Source organism: Bos javanicus, chromosome 19 (assembly GCF_032452875.1).
Source record: "Bos javanicus breed banteng chromosome 19, ARS-OSU_banteng_1.0, whole genome shotgun sequence".
Lineage (NCBI taxonomy): Eukaryota > Metazoa > Chordata > Mammalia > Artiodactyla > Bovidae > Bos > Bos javanicus.
The window spans coordinates 50,254,107-50,271,905 of record NC_083886.1 but is presented as its reverse complement, the minus strand read 5'-3'; the positions used below and the strand labels follow the sequence as shown (position 1 = coordinate 50,271,905).

The window sequence follows — 17,799 nt, the reverse complement described above, 5'->3', positions numbered from 1 at the left end:
TCTCTAAGTAACTGAAAGTGAATAGGATAAGTGGCTGGATTTCCTTTTTTTACTTTTCAAAATAAGAAAAAAGTTTATTTGCCACCTGTACTTACTCAGTGCTTGCTTTGCTCCCCCTACTGTTTTTTTTCCCTCCCTGAACAGGAATGACCCCAGACATAGAACATCGAATGCTTCTCATTCGCTATCAGTTCAGTTCAGTCACTCAGTCGTGTCCGACTCTTTGCGACCCCATGAATCACAGCACGCCAGGCCTCCCTGTCCATCACCAACTCCCGGAGTTCACCCAAACTCACATCCATCAAGTTGGTGATGCCATCCAGCCATCTCATCCTCTGTCATCCCCTTCTCCTCCTGCCCCCAATCCCTCCCAGCATCAGGGTCTTTTCCAATGAGTCAGCTGTTCACATGAGGTGGCCAAAGTATTGGAATTTCAGCTTCAGCATCAGTCCTTCCAATGAACACCTAGGACTGATGTCCTTTAGGATGGACTGGTTGGATCTCCTTGCAGTCCAGGGGACTCTCAAGAGTCTTCTCCAACACCACAGTTCAAAAGCATCAATTCTTCGGTGCTCAGCTTTCTTCACAGTTCAACTCTCACATCCATACATGACCACTGGAAAACTTTTATTTTATTGGGATTAAATTGCTTAACTCATTGAGTCACTCAGTCTTCTCTATTACACTGTGATTCTTGGATGAAAGCCTAGCTTATGTTGCCATTTAAAAAAATGCTTATTTGAGAGTTTATTTCTAGTATTAACCAGCCAAGGATTATATTGAAGTCAGAAGAATCTATTTTTATCATATCTCAGTGTAAATAAATGTGTGCTTGTGTCAGTGTTTTAGTGAAGTCCCTTTCTTCCTCATTTAACTGATAAAATTGACTTTAATTTTCACATGTATAAAGTTGATTGTAAATGTTAGTTTAAAAATTAACTCTTGATTATCCTCTTAATTTGGTTGACCTAGAAGAGACTGGAAGCTCTTTGAAGTGACAGACTATCTTCTTTCCTTTATTCATTCAGTATTTATTGAACTACTTCTCTTAAATGTATGCTGAGTACTGTTCCAGGTACAGGAATATATACGGTGGGTAACTAGGCAGACTCTGTTCTCTCAATAAATATTCTAGTAGGAGAAGATGGGCAGAAACAGGGTTGCAGATGAGGAAAATACCAGAATTAACTGCTCTGCTGAGGAAGAAAGGTGATGTACTATCAGATGCCTGGGTGAGTAGATCTGACGGTCAGGAAGGACTTCTTAGAGGCAGCATTTAAGCTTAAACTGTGATTTGAATGACAAAAAAGAGTCTAGCCTAGAGAAAATAGGAGAAAAAATCATCCTAAATAGGAAGAAGGGCTGCTCTCTGGCGCTGAAGGTAAAACAACCATGCAAGCTTGAGGAGGAGGAAGAGGGTTGGTGCGGCAGAGGCAGCATGGGAGAAAGATGGAAGTGCAAGTCTGAGGTGGCCTGTAGCTGAGCCAAGTAGGGCTTTGGGCGCTCATACACACATCTGCAGATGTATGTAGATTTCATATAAAGTGTAATTAAGATCAATAAGGGCTTCCCTTATAGCTCAGATGGTAAAGAATCTGCCTACAGTGCAGGAGACCTGGGTTCGATTCCTGGGTCGGGAATATCCCCTGGAGGAGGAAATGGCAACCCACTCCAGTTTTCTTGCCTGGAGAATCCCAAGGACAGAGAAGCCTAGTGGGCTATAGTACATGGGGTCGCAACGAGTCGGACACGGCTAAGTGACTAAACCACCACCACCAAAGTGATTTTAATCTGTAATTGATAATCTGCTTATCACCTGGGTTTCTTTGGTGCTTTGAGACTTCTGGTTTGCTTTTATTTAGAGTTTCTTGAAGTTTTCATGTTTGTATTAATCATTCTGTTTTCTTGGAACTGATTGTTACTGCAGTACACACATTGTCTATAAACTCTACTTGTGATATCTGAGTTGAGTAAGTTTTTATTTCCTTGTTACTTTTTGATAGACCGGCATCTGAATATTCTAGTCCCGGCAGACCTCTTAGCTGCTTTGTTGATGAGAACACTCCAATTAGTGGAACAAATGGTGCAACGTGTGGACAGTCTTCAGATCCCAGACTGGCAGAGAGAAGAGTCAGGTCACAACGACATAGAAATTACATGAGCAGGACACATTTACATACTCCTCCAGACCTACCGGAAGGCTATGGTATGACAACTACCAGAGGAAAAATAAAGTGTGTTTTACTGACTTAAGCTTGCTTAGAAAGCCAGAAAATCAGCCTTTAAAGTAGTTATTAATCTGGGTTTAGGAATTCTGCATGAAAATAAAAGTAAATGTGAAACCCCCCAACTCTGATAAGTCTCTGAAGTGATAGAAAACTAACAAGAGTCTGACTTGGGGTTAGTCATTTAACCTCAGCCTTTTTGCTCCTTTACAGTGAAATGAGGTGAACAATACCTCTCCTTTTCACAAAGGTTTTGTGAGGAGTATATGAAACAGTGTGAGACTGCTTTGTACACAGGCACTGTAAAAAGTGGGATGCTGGTGTTCTTGATAATGGCAGTCTGAAGTCAGAACTGTAATGTAATTTTCTAAACATACATATTTAGAAATAACTTAAATAGCATGTTTGTGATGGTATTTATGTATTATATTTGTACTGTCTATAGTTTGGGGTTATCTGAGTGATTGGGTTATTGTAAATGATTTAGTCACTTCTATGTTTGTGTAAAAATATAATCTTAGGTAATTTCCTAAATTTTAGAATTCCATGTGGGAGATAATATGAGTCTTCTTATAGCTGAGGACATGTGAACTCTTGTAGTATGAACTCAACTGGAGTCTCTTGTTAAAAACTTAACCAAGTTACTTACGCCCTTGCTCTTCTCACAACCTCTAGATAAACTACTGTGGGCTGGTCATGACACCTAGTGACCAACATGGGAATTGCCTGATCTAACTTATTTTTACTCTAGAATATTTTTAAAACTTAAATGCATCATTCTGACTTTATAAAGTATTTTAACTCTGTAATTAAAAAATTTTTTTTCCCCATTAATTATGCTAGGCCATACAGGTTAACTTAAAGCACAGTGATTAGCGCATGGAACTTGGAAAACAGGCAGACCTGGGTTCAAATCCTGTCTTTGCTACATGTTATTAATAGTTGTTTGACTCTGGGTACATTATTTAACCTCTCTGAGCCTCCAGTTTTATCTTACATAAAAAGGGGGAAGTATTAGTACCAACCATACAGATTTGTTGTAAGAAATAAATGAAATTTCATGAGAAGTTAAAATTAGTAAAATTTAGCAGTCATTATTAATGTTCAGACATTACAATCTAGTATTGCCTGCCATTACTCTTTGAGATTATATGGCAAGCAGCTTGGAGTGTGGGTAGTCATACTTTTATATTTGTGTGATTTCAATTAAAAAATTTTTTTGTACAACTGAAACATAGGAGTAAAAAGTGAGTTCCGAGGCTGAAATTATTGCAGCTGTCATGCAGAACCAGTTTTAAACATTTTTGCATTTATAATTTTAAAAGTTTAAATTGGTTTTCATTACAAGTTTGTGAACAAATGTATACTAATAAGTATTAGCAATAATTTTATTGTTTCATATGTTGGAATTTTTCATTAGATATTTTTTTTTTAAGTAGTTCTGTTGCTGAAAAGCATAAATAAGACCGAAAACCACCATTGAAGAAACCCCATTAGAGAAACCCTTGCACAGATTCCTTCTCTTTTCTGGCTTCCTCAGTCTCTTCCCAAAGGTTTTGACTTAATTTTACCTATGACTTTTTTCTCTCCAGTAGGCACACTTGCCTTTAGTCTTTCTCTTTCTGACTTGATTATTTTTCCATCGTTGCCTATTTTTGACTATAGGGTATCTCTCTCATATTTCATTGTTTTTGCTTTAGTCAGAGTCCAAGTGTAGACTTGAGACTACACTTCTCTCAGGGAAAGAAAAAAATACAAGTTTTTATATAAAATTATTTAAAAAGCATTCCCAGCCTGTTAACTCTTTGAAAGTTTCTACACATCCCCTGAGAATCTCCCCAGAGTTGGCTGGCCTCTTCCTTTGAGCCCCTCTGTTCCCCTTAGTCTCTACATTTAAGACAAACAAAAGATAATTTCATGTTTGTTTCATTTAATTATTGGTACTATGACAGTCTTGTTTTCTGTTTTCCATTGCAACATGTTTAATATTTGAGCCATATTTTAGATAGCTGGCCTGTGACCCTCAGCACCATTTATAAGATTGTTTCCGGGAGGAAATGTGTTCTGAGTTCAGAACAAGTAAGGCAATTCCTTTGTAATAAAATAGATTGGTAATTTGGAAATTTTACCTATTCATGTCCTAGTGTTCATAGCTGTTTTTGATTTGGACATTCTGAATGTTTTTATCATTAGTGTTTCTTAATTTTACAGAACAGAGGACAACACAACAAGGTCAGGTGTATTTCTTACATACGCAGACTGGCGTGAGCACATGGCATGATCCAAGAGTGCCTAGGTAAGAACATGTTCTGAATACCCTTCATACCATTGAATATCCATTTCACTGAGGATTTATTTGATTATTTAATCTTTAACTCCTTAAAATAGTACAAGTTTGGCTCTTTCAGATCATCTTTTCAGTTTGACATTTAGTTGGAAGTTCTAACTTCTCTGCAAGCCTATCCACAAGCCTATCCCCGTGCCCTACCCACTGCCCCCCAACCAGTCCCTGGTTCCTCTCCCCTTCCCCCTTAAAAAAATCAAGGCAGAAACATGAGTCTTTTAAGAGTTTGAAAGATGACTTGGGGAAAACGTGGAAACGTTAACAAAAACATTTTTCTTAAGGGTAGTAAATTGATATTTTTATTTCTGGTTAGGCTTTTTTTTTTAAGGTTTATTTATTTTAGCTTTATGTAAGTATAATCAATCTTCAGGTTTTAAAGTAGAAGAGAAATAACCCAATTAAAAGAAATTAAATTTATTTTAAATGCCAAAACTTGTATATTTGAACTGCAGGCATTGTTGAGTGCCAACCCCAAAATGTCAGCTATCTTTTAACTTCAAGAAGATGACATGACACAAAATCAATTCAGTAGTTGAACATAATTTCTAGTACATTTTAGTATCAAATAATGGATTTTAAGCCACTAGCTATTTGAATTATTTTCTAATGAACAGACGGAGGGTGCCAAGCAATCCAGTTGAAGCTGCAAAAAAAAAGGCTGAGTTCTAAATGAGTTTCTAAATCAACTTTGTAAGCTGCACATATACCTTTATAAGATGAGGATATTTTATATATTAAATACAACATTCCTCTCTTTAAAAAATCCTATGGAGAGTCAGATCTTTTCCTGCATAAAGTTTGTACTCAGAGCTCTGTCAAGAGTCATGTTTTTAAATTAAAAACAGATTTGACTAGCTGATTTTGGATGGCTTTGATACTCTATTTATTTATAAATAAAGCTATTATAATGAAAATGTTTTACCTTTTTTTTTTTTTTTGGCCTTACTTGGTGGCTTGTGGGATCTTAATTTCTCTACCAGGGATTGAACCTGTGCTCCAACAGTGAAAACTGCCTAATCGGCCAGGGAATTCCCAAAATGTTTTACTTGTGATAGAGCTTAATTAGAATCTTTTGAGAGTGGCAGCCAAGGAAATGTGTTATCATTAATGATTGTGTCAGGGTGGCCATTTCTGTGTGTTCATGATATAAGCTATTGATTAAAAAAAAAAATAGTGGAGAGGAAATTTTTGTTTTATTAATAAGCTCACTGAAAAAAATCCAAGTGCCTAATTTTTAGAAATAAGAGTTTTGTTACGTAAGTTATTAAAAGAAGTGCTTTGGGTTTTGTTTATCAAGTTGAAGGTCAATATTGAACTTTTCTATAAAATTAAAGTCATTGTAAGGAAATGTTTAGAAGAAAAATGATTCTTAAAAAAACTAAATAATTTATAGTAGTGTGAAAGTTGATTTTGAGTTGCCTGTTGAACGAGTAGTATGTTAAGCCGGCATCAGAAGTTGGAATTGAGAGAGATTCTGGCACCACAGTTGGCAATATGTTCTTATTCCTGAGAAAACAGTGGCAGTTTTTCATTAATTAGTAAGGGGTTTCTATAAGGATTTAAGAATATTTCATATTGAGTATTGAATAATAACTTTAAGAAATAATGCTCTGGATTATGTGTTTTCTTTAGTCTCTATACTCCAAAGTGTTATCTTAAACTATGTATCTTTTGTTTGGGGAGTTCCTTTAATAAATACGTCTTTTGTATGGAGGATCTTTTATCGAAGCAGACTGTAAATATTTAGATTCTATTAAAATATTATTACTAGTCAAAGACGTTTATAAAATACTGTAACTCAGACACTTTTAAGACTAGCTTTATTTAAAGATACCCAGTAAACTTAGATTTACCTGAGAAGTCGCATTTCAGAATGTTCTGTATTTCCCTTTAAAATAGTGATTAATGATGCTTTGTTGTTCACTCCGTGGCACACTGACCATGTAGTCTTGATACCATACCATCTTCCTTTAATCACGTCTCAGCGCCACGTAGTGTTTACAGTTTGCTGCTGCTTATCAATTCTTTAGAGTTCTTCCATGTATGACTGTAAATCTATAAAATTCTCAATAAAATGATATAAGGTCAAATGTTGCATTATAGCAAAAGAATTATTCATTCTTTGATTGCAGTAATTACCTTTCATTTCTAAAAGTTCCATTAAAAAAAAAAACTATTCATTCTTAATCTCTAAGTGATAGTTTGTTTCTATAATTGTTCCCTTTTATTATTATTTTCTTACACTGCATATCATAGCTATTCTTTCTGATCTCTGATAGTACTTGGGGATCTAATTCCTTGGTTTTGTTTCTACTGACTCTCAGTCACCATGAATTCTTTTCTGAATGAAGTGTTTGGTGATCTTTGATTGTGAGTTTGATTTTAATTGGTTGGAGTTCTGTGAACCTAAAGTGAGAATTGAGGAATTTTTCCTGGAATCACTTCATCTTGCCTTTGAGTTCTCAGTGGGGAAGTTCCAGATTTCCTTTTCTAACCTTGCTGCTGGTCTGAGGCTGAGTTTACCAGTTAATCACTGCTCTCTGGCAGCCCCCCACTCTACCTGTCTGCCTCTCAGGTACCAGCTCCAGCTCAATTCACTTAAAAAAAAAAATTGAGGAGGATTCTTGGAACTCTTCCCCTTGGCTCTTTTGAAGATTAGCAGTGTCTCAGAATAGTTTCTTCTTTCCAATATTTAGTTGTTCTGAAGCAGAAAAATCTCTGGGGCTTCTGTAAGCACAGGTCAGAAATCATTGTTCCAACAAATCTGTGGGTGCCCATCATTGTATTTTCACTGTGGCCAAGAAGAGGTTATTTCAGGAAAACTTTTTTCTAGTTTAACTTTTAAAACATAATTTTGATGAGATTTGTCATTATAAGTTTTGGCTATAGTTCAAATTTATATTAGATATGCTACTTTTATTTCATTCTTTCAGTTCAGTTCAGTTCAGTCGCTCAGTCGTGTCCGACTTTGTGACCCCCATGAATTGCAGCACGCCAGGCCTCCCTGTCCATCACCAACTCCCAGAGTTCACTCAAACTCAGTCCATCGAGTTGGTGATGCCATCCATCTCATCCTCTGTCGTCCCCTTTTCCTCCTGCCCCCAGTCCCTCCCAGCATCAGTCTTTTCCAATGAGTCAACTGTTCACATGAGGTGGCCAAAGTATTGGAGTTTCAGCTTTAGCATCATTTCTTCCAAAGAAATCCCAGGGCTGATCTCCTTCAGAATGGACTGGTTGGATCTCCTTGCAGTCCAAGGGACTCTCAAGAGTCTTCTCCAACACCACAGTTCAAAAGCATCAATTCTTCGGCGCTCAGCTTTCTTCACAGTCCAACTCTCACATCCATACATGACCACTGGAGAAACCATAGCCTTGACTAGACGGACCTTTGTTGGCAAAGTAATGTCTGCTTTTGAATATGCTATCTAGGTTGGTCATAACTTTCCTTCTAAGGAGTAAGCGTCTTTTAATTTCATGCCTGTAGTCACCATCTGCAGTGATTTTGGAGCCCCCAAAAATAAAGTCTGATACTGTTTCTACTGTTTCCCCATCTATTTCCCATGAAGTGATGGGACCAGATGCCATGATCTTAGTTTTCTGAATGTTGAGCTTCAAGCCAACTTTTTCACTCTCCACTTTCACTTTCATCAAGAGGCTTTTTAGTTCCTCTTCACATGCAGGAGACATGGTTCAGTCCCTGGGTCAGGAAGATCCCCTGGAGGAGGAAATGGCAACCCACTCCAGTATTCTTGCCTGGAGAATTCCATGGACAGAGGAGCCCGATGGGCTACAGTCAATGGGATCACAGAGTCAGACAAAACTGAGTGAGCGTTCATGTGGTATAACAACAGGGGTCTTTGCTCCATTAAAAATCTTTCGCTTCTTTTTACATAGCAGTAAATCTTAGAACATTCTTCCTAAGGTGTCTTAAACTGATTCTCCATTCACTAGCTTTATAGCTTTTAGAATTCAAAATGGAGCAGTTATCCTTTAAAACGTATGCTGTAGTTATTTTCAGGATCATAATTTTAATAACATGTCCAGTTTTGCTTTATTGAAGAGCTTAAAATTAATCATGGAATGAACATTTACACAGATTTTATGGCGTGGTAAAGAAATAATTGAAGGGAAATTTTAGAAAACATTTAATTCCTTATATCACTGACATTTGGAAAACAATGTTTTTTCAGACAAGTATTGAAGTACAGTTTATGTTGGCAAATGTTGTGATTGCTTTTAGATTAATTTAAAACCTGAATTACATTAAAACCCAGGAATGAACTCACTAAAAATGTAGGCTGTGTGATAAGTTTCTGAGCCATTTATGGATTGGGTTTTGAATAAGCAAGTTTGTTAAACCATTGGGAATTAAAGATTCCAGCTCAACGTCTCAAGTTTCTGAAACAATACATTTTCTCAGACTTCATGGAATTGTTCTGTGTCATTTACACTTGCTTGGCTCAGCAGGCCCAGCAGTGAGGTATTTTTTATTTTATATTTGTTTTTGCAGGGATCTTAGCAACATCAATTGTGAAGAGCTTGGTCCGTTGCCTCCTGGATGGGAGATCCGGAATACAGCAACAGGCAGAGTTTATTTCGTTGACCATAACAACAGAACAACACAGTTTACAGATCCTCGGCTCTCTGCTAACTTGCATTTAGTTTTAAAGTAAGTTTTTAAAATAATACATGTTAAGATATGAGTCTCAACAAAAGAAGACTGATGGATGCTTTTTGTAATAAATGTGATAGAATGGCTTCTCTCTTCAGTTATAAATTATTTCTGTTGAACATAATTTTATGGGTATACCAGATGTTACTCTCATGTTTGCATATTTTAATCCCAACTGTGCTTAAGTAGGAACCTGCCCTGAAATGTTAGGAGAAGGGTGTGTGTCAGAGGTTTGTCCCAGTACACCTGCAGAGACAGGCTGCTTTGTGGGGTAGGTGGAGTCCCTCTCCCCTCCACCCTGCAAGTGCCCTAGAACTAGCTCTAGGAAAGTTGAATCCATCCCAGAGGACTTTCTGCTGTCAGTTTTGTCCTTCAGCTTGAATCCTTTTTTCCCATTTGCGGACCGAAACAGTCTCTCTCACAAATCTTTGTGAATGGGCTTGATATATCCTTTTTTTTTTTTTTTTTAATTAAAATATAGTTGATTTATAATACTGTGTCAGTTTCAGGTGTATATCAGAGTGACCCAGTTATATGTATATATTTTTTCCAGATCATTTTCCATTATAGGTTATATAAGATATTGAATGTAGTTCCTTGTGTTCTGCAGTAAATCCTTGTTGCTTATCTGTTTTATGTATAACAGTTTATATCTGTTAATCCCATACTGCTCATTTACCCCTCCCCAACCTCCCTTTCTCCTTTGGTAACCATAAATTTGTGTCCTATGTCTGTCAGTCTGGTTTTGTTTTGTGTATAGATTCATGTATATTATTTTTTAGATTGCACGTATAAGTGGTATCATATATAGTATTTGTCTTTCTCTCTGGCTTACTGCACTTAGTATGATATTCTCACGGTCCATCCATGTTGCTGCAAGTGGCGATATTTCATTCTTTTTTATGACTGAGTAATATTTCATTGTGCGTGAGTGAGAGTGTGTATGCTTGGGTTGCTTCCATGCCTTGGCTCTTGTAAATAGTGCTGCTATATACATTGGAGTGCATGTATCTTTTTGAATTTTCATGTTTTCCAGATACATGCCCAGGAGTGGGATTGCTAGATCATATGGTAGCTCCATTTTTAGTTTTTTTAGGACCCTCCATACTGTTTTTCATAGTAGCTACACCAGTTTACATTCCCACCAACAGTGTAGGAGGGTTTCCCTTTTCTTCCCACACTCTCCAGCATTTATTATTTGTAGACTTTTTTGATGAACTGTTTTAAAATTGGCTTTGTTGAAATTTAATTGACACACAGTAAGTTGTACATATTTTCTATGTACGATTTGTTTTGACATATTATATACTGTGAGACTCTCACCTTAATTGCCTGGATCCTTAATGGAGATGGTGAACGTACCCACTGCCCCGCGAGTTCCTCCTGCCCCTCTCTAGCCTCTTGGTGGTCCCTCCTCCCACCCCTTCCCTCGTCTCCTGAGGCTGCCATAACAAAACACTACACGCTGGGTGGTTTAGAGCAATCTAAGTTCATTCTCTGACAGTTCTGGAGACGAGTTCAGAGCCAGGCTGGCCCAGGGTTGGTCCTTCTGGAATCTCTCAAGGAGGATCAGTTCCATGCTCTTCCCCTAGCTGCTGTTGGTTCCTGGAAACCTTGCTGTCCTTGACTTGTGGGAACATTATTCCAGTCTGTTCCTTGTCTTCACCTGGCCTTCTGCGATCTGGTCTACCCACAAAACATCTGCCACCAAGTGTGGGAGTTTTTTCCTCAAACATTTCAATTCTCCCCATCTACGGACTTGAATTCAGTCTAATGCCACCCAGTTAGCATCAGGCCTCACAGGTGAAGAGCTCAGTTTCAGCTGGCCATAAGTCGAGGCGTTCTCATGACTCTCAGGTTCAGCAGTTTGCTAGAACGGCTCACAGAACTCAGGGAAGTTATTTCCTTACTGTTACCAGTTTTTTTATAAAGGGTGTAACTCGGGAACAGCCAAATGGAAGAGAGGCATAGGGCAGGGGAGGGGCTGGGGGCTACATGGACCTTCCGTGTACTCTCCTGCAGGGTGCTTCATCCTCTGGGCACCTGCAGTGTGTTCTTCAACCCAGCTTTCTGAACACCAGCATTCAGGGGTTTTTATGGAGACGTTATCACATAGGAGTGATTGATCATTAACTCAGTCTCCAGTTCCTCTCCCCCCTCCCCAGAGGCTGGGGGGTGGCACTGAAAGTTCTAGGCTTCTCAGCAAGCCTTGGTCTTTCCTGCAACCAGGCCCTATCCTGCAACTATGTAATAGTCACCTCACTGAAACAAAAAATGCTCCAAAACCCAGGCACTTCTAAGGGACTTAGGAGCTTCCCTGTCTTGTGCCAGGGACAAAGACCAAATATTGGAACAGAGTGCACCTGTCACCTCTGTCACTCAGGACATTTCAAGCATTTTAGGACTTGTGTTGTCAGTAACTGGGGACAAAGATCAAAGTATATTTCTTACTATGTTACAGCTTCTCCCCTATATTCTGGATCCAAATTTACCTCTCCTTATAAGAATACCAGTCTACTGGGTTTAGGGCCACCCTCATCTAGTGTGACCTCATTTAAGTTGAGTACATCTGCAAAGACCCTGTGTCCAAATAAGGTCACAGTCAGGGGTGCTAAGGCTTATGCCTTCAACTTATTTACTTAGACACAGTTCAGTCCACACCTCATTTTCAGCCAACCACCGATTTGCTTTCTGTCACTATACACTGCAGTTTTTAGAGTTCTGGATAAGTGGATTCATACAGTATGTACTCTCTTTTGTTTGATTTCTTTTACTCAGCCTAATTATTTGAGATTCATCTCTGTTGTTGCCTGTGTCGTTCATTTGTTTTCATTCCATTGTGTGGATAGACCTCAATTTATGAATCTGTTTACCTCCTGATGAATATTTGGATTCAGTTTGGGGCTGTGACTAAACTGTTAGGAACATTTATGTTTAAGTCTTTCTGTGGACACTCTTACTTCTCTTTGATAAATAAACACCTAGGCTGCATCATATGACAGATTTGTGTTTAACTTTTGAAGAGACTGCCAGATTATTTTTTGAAGTGATTGTGCCATTTGACATTCCCACTAGCAGTGTGTGAGAGTTGTAGTTGCTCTTGCTAACACTTGGTATGGTTAATCTTAATTTTAGACATTCTAATAGATGTGTAGCGGTATCTCATTAAGTTTTTTTTAATTTTTATTGAAGGATAATTGCTTTACAGAATTCTCATTAAGTTTTAATTTGCTTTTCTTTAGTAACTAATGATGTTGAACATCTTTTCATGGGCTTATTTCCATTTGTATATCTTCTTTGGTGAAGTTTTTTAAAAAAAAAACTGAGTTTTTTGAGTTTTGAGAATTCTTTAGATGCTTGAAATACACGTTTTATGTCAGCTATAAGTTTTAGAAAGATTTTCTCCTAGACCATGACTTGTCTCTTCATTTTTTTAACAGTGTCTTTTGAAGAGTGTAAAGGTTTTTTGAAATTTAAGTGATGTTCATTTTATCCATTTGTTTTTCTATGGATTGTGCTTTGGCACCTAAGACTTTTGGCTTTAGGTTTTACATTGAAGTCTCTGATCCACTTGGAATTAAAATTTTATGTATTTAACTTCGTATACCCAAGTTCTTTTTTTGGGATAGGATTAATACCATTGTTTAAAGAGTATTTTTAATATATTCTGTTTTGATTTACATATGCATGTGTATACAAAAAACACCTTTATTACAATGCTTATGAGAATAAATGGTGATTTGTCATTTTCATCAAAGCTGCATTTTTTTGGATCGTTACGTGTTCTAGGTATAAATTTGGGCTTTTACCTGTTGAATCATTATATGTAAAGTAAATTTGAGTGATTTGTTAGAGAACTGAAAGTTATTTTTATTTTCTCATAGCTACCATCGTCCTTTACTTTTAGAAGATTGTACTCTTGTCTGTTGTGTGTGAAATTAGATTCCAACTGAATCATTTAGCATTTGCGTAGACATTAATAGTGAATTACCTGATGTTTTATTTCCTGACAGTTTACTGAAATTAACTCATTCATTATATCATAAGATTCTTTAAAAAAATTCTTAGATGCAGCTTACAGTATTTTTGTCAGGAGAATAAATATATCTGTAGGCAATGTGCCTTCTGAAAATTATGTTTCTGCTGCACTTGGGAGTTTATTTCTGTGTATTTGTGGTAAACTATATATGCAGTTAGAAGTCACTGTAGTGTAAGAGACAATGTGAATGTACTTAATGCCAGTGACTATAATGCTTAAAAATGGTTAAAATGGTAAAGTTTATGTGTTTTTTACCACAGTAAAAATAAAAGTAAGGACCTCCTTAGTGGTCCAGTGGTTAAGACTTCATGCTTCTACTGCAGGGGACACAGATTTGATCCCTGGTCAAGGAATTAAGGTCCTGCATGCCACTCCCCACCCCGCCACCCCCCCCCCCCGCAAAAAAAAAAAAAAGGAAGAAAAGAAAAATAGTCGCTTTATAAAGCATTTAGACTTGTTTGTAAAGTGCTCATTTCTCTGTGACTTCCCACATTCCTGTGGTCTAGACTGTAGTGTGCATAGGAGAAGGGGTCCTGCCAGACTGCCAGTCCAGCTGTTTGTCTCTTGCAGAGAGACAGACTCTAGATAACAGGCACAGGATTTGGCATATGCCCGAATTTTGAAGTGAGAGCTGGTAAACTGAGTGGAGGAAAATGGAAACAGTACTTGAGAAAGTTGCTTTCAGCAGCTGGATAAAGCTTTTTGGATAAAACTCTCATTGTCCACTTCCATAAATTCTAAGAAATAAACTTTGGAGGCAGTTTATTGTTAGAAATGTCAAGCTAAGACTAAAACAAGGCCTCGAAATAATACAGATAGACTTGGTTTAGCATGCAGTGCAATTTTAAATGTATAATTGAAGTCTTTAAAAAAGATTCTTACTAATATTTGTTTACTTTTAGTCGGCAGAACCAATTGAAAGACCAGCAACAGCAGGTGGTGTCGTTGTGCCCTGATGACACAGAGTGTCTGACAGTCCCACGGTACAAGCGAGACCTAGTTCAGAAGCTAAAGATTCTGCGGCAGGAACTTTCTCAGCAACAGCCTCAGGCTGGCCATTGCCGCATTGAGGTTTCCAGAGAAGAGATTTTTGAGGTAAATGTACAAGTCTGATTTTAAAATAGAGAAAATTTAAATTCCAGTGATGAACTTGTTTTCCAAATATATACTGGGGGTACTCAATCTCTTTAAGGGCTTCCCTGGTAGCTCAGACGGTAAAGAATCCGCCTGCAATGTGGGAGGACCTGGGTTTGATCACTGTAGGGAAGGTTCCCTGGAGAAGGGAATGGTTACCTACTCCAGTATTCTTGTTTGGAGAATTCCATGGACAGAGGAGCCTGGCAGGCTACAATCCATGGGGTCGCAAAGAGTCGGACACGACTGAGCGACTTCCACTTTAATCTCTTTAAAATGGGAGAATTTTCATTAATTTCTCTTCTTACTTGTGGGGAGTAAAGGCAGTAGTATTGGAGAGATTTAATATATAAGATAAACACTTGGATGGGATGAAGTGTGAGAGGTTCTAATGGGTGCAGCTTGGTCCCTGCATTGCAGATACTGATTTGTTCATGAATTTTAAAAGACCACAGATATTATCCATCCCTTATTTTCTTATTCTTCCAAAAGGTAAGGGACTCTTAGATCAAAAAATCGTTTTGTCTAATTACTGTTGGACTGCTTCCTTAATTTATTGAAAATCTTCCGTTCTGGTATGTCCTTTTATCTCTGGATTTTATAGCTCTAATAGCAGCTTCAATGTTCTTACATAATAAGTGGCAAGAGGTCCAAGGCAGGACTTTCCCACTTATTAGCGGGTTCCAGGGCAAGAGATGTTTGGGGACTTCATAATCCTTCTCCCAAAGGATGAACTTTTTTCTCTCAGAACAGTTCTGACCTTGTTAGTACTCAGTCCTTTGTAGTGTTAAAATAATGTAAAGTTGTCAGTGTATTGAGGAGCACATTAACAATTACTTACGTTCTTTGAAACTTTCTGTTTCTTACCTTTACTTCCTGCTGGAATCTGTCACCTGGATTAGGTCAACTACCTTTAAAAATTGTGGTACTTCTGGCAGATTGTGTTTTTTAATATGAGTGGTATCATTGCTATAGTTCATGGGACTTGAATACGGAGTCTTGCATTTAGTAGGTTTTTAATATAATGTTTATCAAAGGAATTGATTTCAGTAGTATTAAACTATATCTGTTTTAAGTTCCATGAAGTTCCAAACACTTGGAGTTGATCCATTGATTTGACTGTTCAACACATTCCACCTTATTTAAATAAACATATGTTTCGTAGGTGGACTGGAAAGGAGAGTTTAAACAAGGGTTAAAAACACCTAGTAATAATAGTATGTTAAACATTTTTTTCAGGAATCATATCGACAAGTCATGAAAATGAGACCAAAAGATCTCTGGAAGCGATTAATGATAAAATTTCGTGGAGAAGAAGGCCTTGACTATGGAGGGGTTGCCAGGTAAAGACATACTCGTCAGTAAATGGCATATAGATCCTTATATTTGCAAATCAGATCCTCTCTGTGGTGTAACCCTCTCATTGGTACCTAGTGTTTGCAGTACGGAGGATGCCCTAGTGGATGCTGCCAGTAAAGTATTTGTGAACTCCCTAATGGATCATATCTTCAATGAGACTTTCTCTGAAAACTAGCTGCAACCCTATGTGGACTGTTGGTAGGGCCTACAGGCCTGATATTTTGTCCGTTTCTCTCCTTTAGTACGTGCTCTTCCCTCTGCTTTACATTGTCAGGAACAATCTTGAGATTTTAATGACGTGTATTCTAAACTGAATACTATTTCCCTTTGCTTCCATTGCCATGCTTTTTAACCTTGTTAAAGGAATGTTTGTGTCTGGAAGTATGTGTGTATATCATAAATTCTCCATAGAATATTTCAGTACATTCAATATGATGTTTCTGCTGCGTTCATACATCAAGTATTTTTTTCCAGGTGTGAGAATTCGCTATATATAAATACAGCAGAAACATTATAACTTCTTTGTTAAAACATTTTAAGGACCATCATGATAATTCTGCCTCCCCTAATCTAAATCCAGCCTAAATTAAATTTGTGTTTCTACCAGGTCCCATAATTGCTATTTGGCATTACTTGTTTTCACCTGTAAACTTTTTCTGTGACCCTTTTACTTGGAAATAGATAGCTTCTTTAGTTTGGATTTTTAGAATTGATCACCGTGCACTCATGCTCAGTTGTGTCCAACTCTTTGCAACCCCATGGCCTGTAGCCCGCCAGGCTGCTCTGTCCATGGGGATTTCCCAGACAAGAATACTGGAGTGGGTTGCCATTTTCTTCTCCAGAGGATCCTCCCGACCCAGGGATTGAACCTGAGTCTCCTGCTTGGCAGGCAGATTCTTTACCACTGAACCACCAGAGACGCCTTTAAAAAACACATATATGCATAAAAAATATACAAGATATATTAGGTATGAAGGTTGCTTATTGTAAATCTCACTTTTTAATTTCTAGACTTTTCAAGTATTAAGCATAATGATTTGATTTAGACTCCATCAAATGATAGAACTTTGAGATGTTTTCCTTTAACTATTTTAATAGTGTTTCACTGCATTTTTTAAAATTATATTATTCACCTGTTTAATCCATAATATCACAGTATATCATTTACACGCCTTTCCCAGCTGAGGAATGACAGGAGTTGAGACTCGGATGTCACCTTAAGTTCTAGACTAGTGATTTTATTTCTGTCTCACCAAGACAAAAAGTGGTCTTTCATACTTTGAAAAATGTAAATGATTTAATAAGTTGAAGGTGATAGAACTGTTTATTATAGGTTTTAAAAACACTGATGTATGCTTGAAACCAAAAAGTGGGATGAAACATCCCCAGAAAGTGCTGGCCTGCCCTTTCAGTCACACTTACACCAGAGGCCTTGGTAGCTGCTCACCACTTTCGTGTTTATCATGGTTATTCTAGGGTTTACACAGAACAGATAGTGGAAATGGATAGTGAAATTTTCTTACTAAAACCATACCAACAATAATACATGAATTAGTTATGTATGCATGTTATATATTGTATAAACTAGTATAAAACTTCCAGGATTGGAGAGGATCAGGGTGGTATGGATGGGACCACATGGAGGGTTTGAAATAAAACCATATTCTTCCTTTCACTTTATATTTATTATGGATCACAAATTTGTTTAGCAGTTGAAAGTAACAGACCACTGGGCTGCAGCATCTGATGGTACTTCTGGATATTATTATTTGCTGATGTTAAAATGTCATAAAATTACCCAAAATTGAGTGAGACATGAGTTGAATATAATAAAACAAGGGTTTTCATTTACTTTGGGGCTTGGTTCTTTTTTTTTTTTTTTTCAACTAAATTTTTTATTTTTGACTGGAGGATGCTTGCTTCACCGTGTTGTGTTGGTTTCTGCCACACAGCACAGAAAGCAGCCATAGGTGTACCGTCTCCTCTTGAACCTCCCTCCCACCCCCCTACTCTGTCCCCCGCTCTA

General features: G+C 37.6%; 1 protein-coding gene across 1 annotated transcript in view; it reads left to right on the top strand.

The window, feature by feature from the left end:
• SMURF2 (SMAD specific E3 ubiquitin protein ligase 2) overlaps window positions 1-17,799 on the top strand; it is a 111,276-nt gene that overhangs the window by 82,002 nt on the left and 11,475 nt on the right. Inside the window, exons 8-12 of the mRNA XM_061392405.1 lie at window positions 2,004-2,206; window positions 4,437-4,521; window positions 9,080-9,238; window positions 14,183-14,375; window positions 15,654-15,757. Coding sequence (XP_061248389.1) covers window positions 2,004-2,206; window positions 4,437-4,521; window positions 9,080-9,238; window positions 14,183-14,375; window positions 15,654-15,757 — 744 coding nt within the window. The remainder of the gene's footprint in view (window positions 1-2,003; window positions 2,207-4,436; window positions 4,522-9,079; window positions 9,239-14,182; window positions 14,376-15,653; window positions 15,758-17,799) is intronic.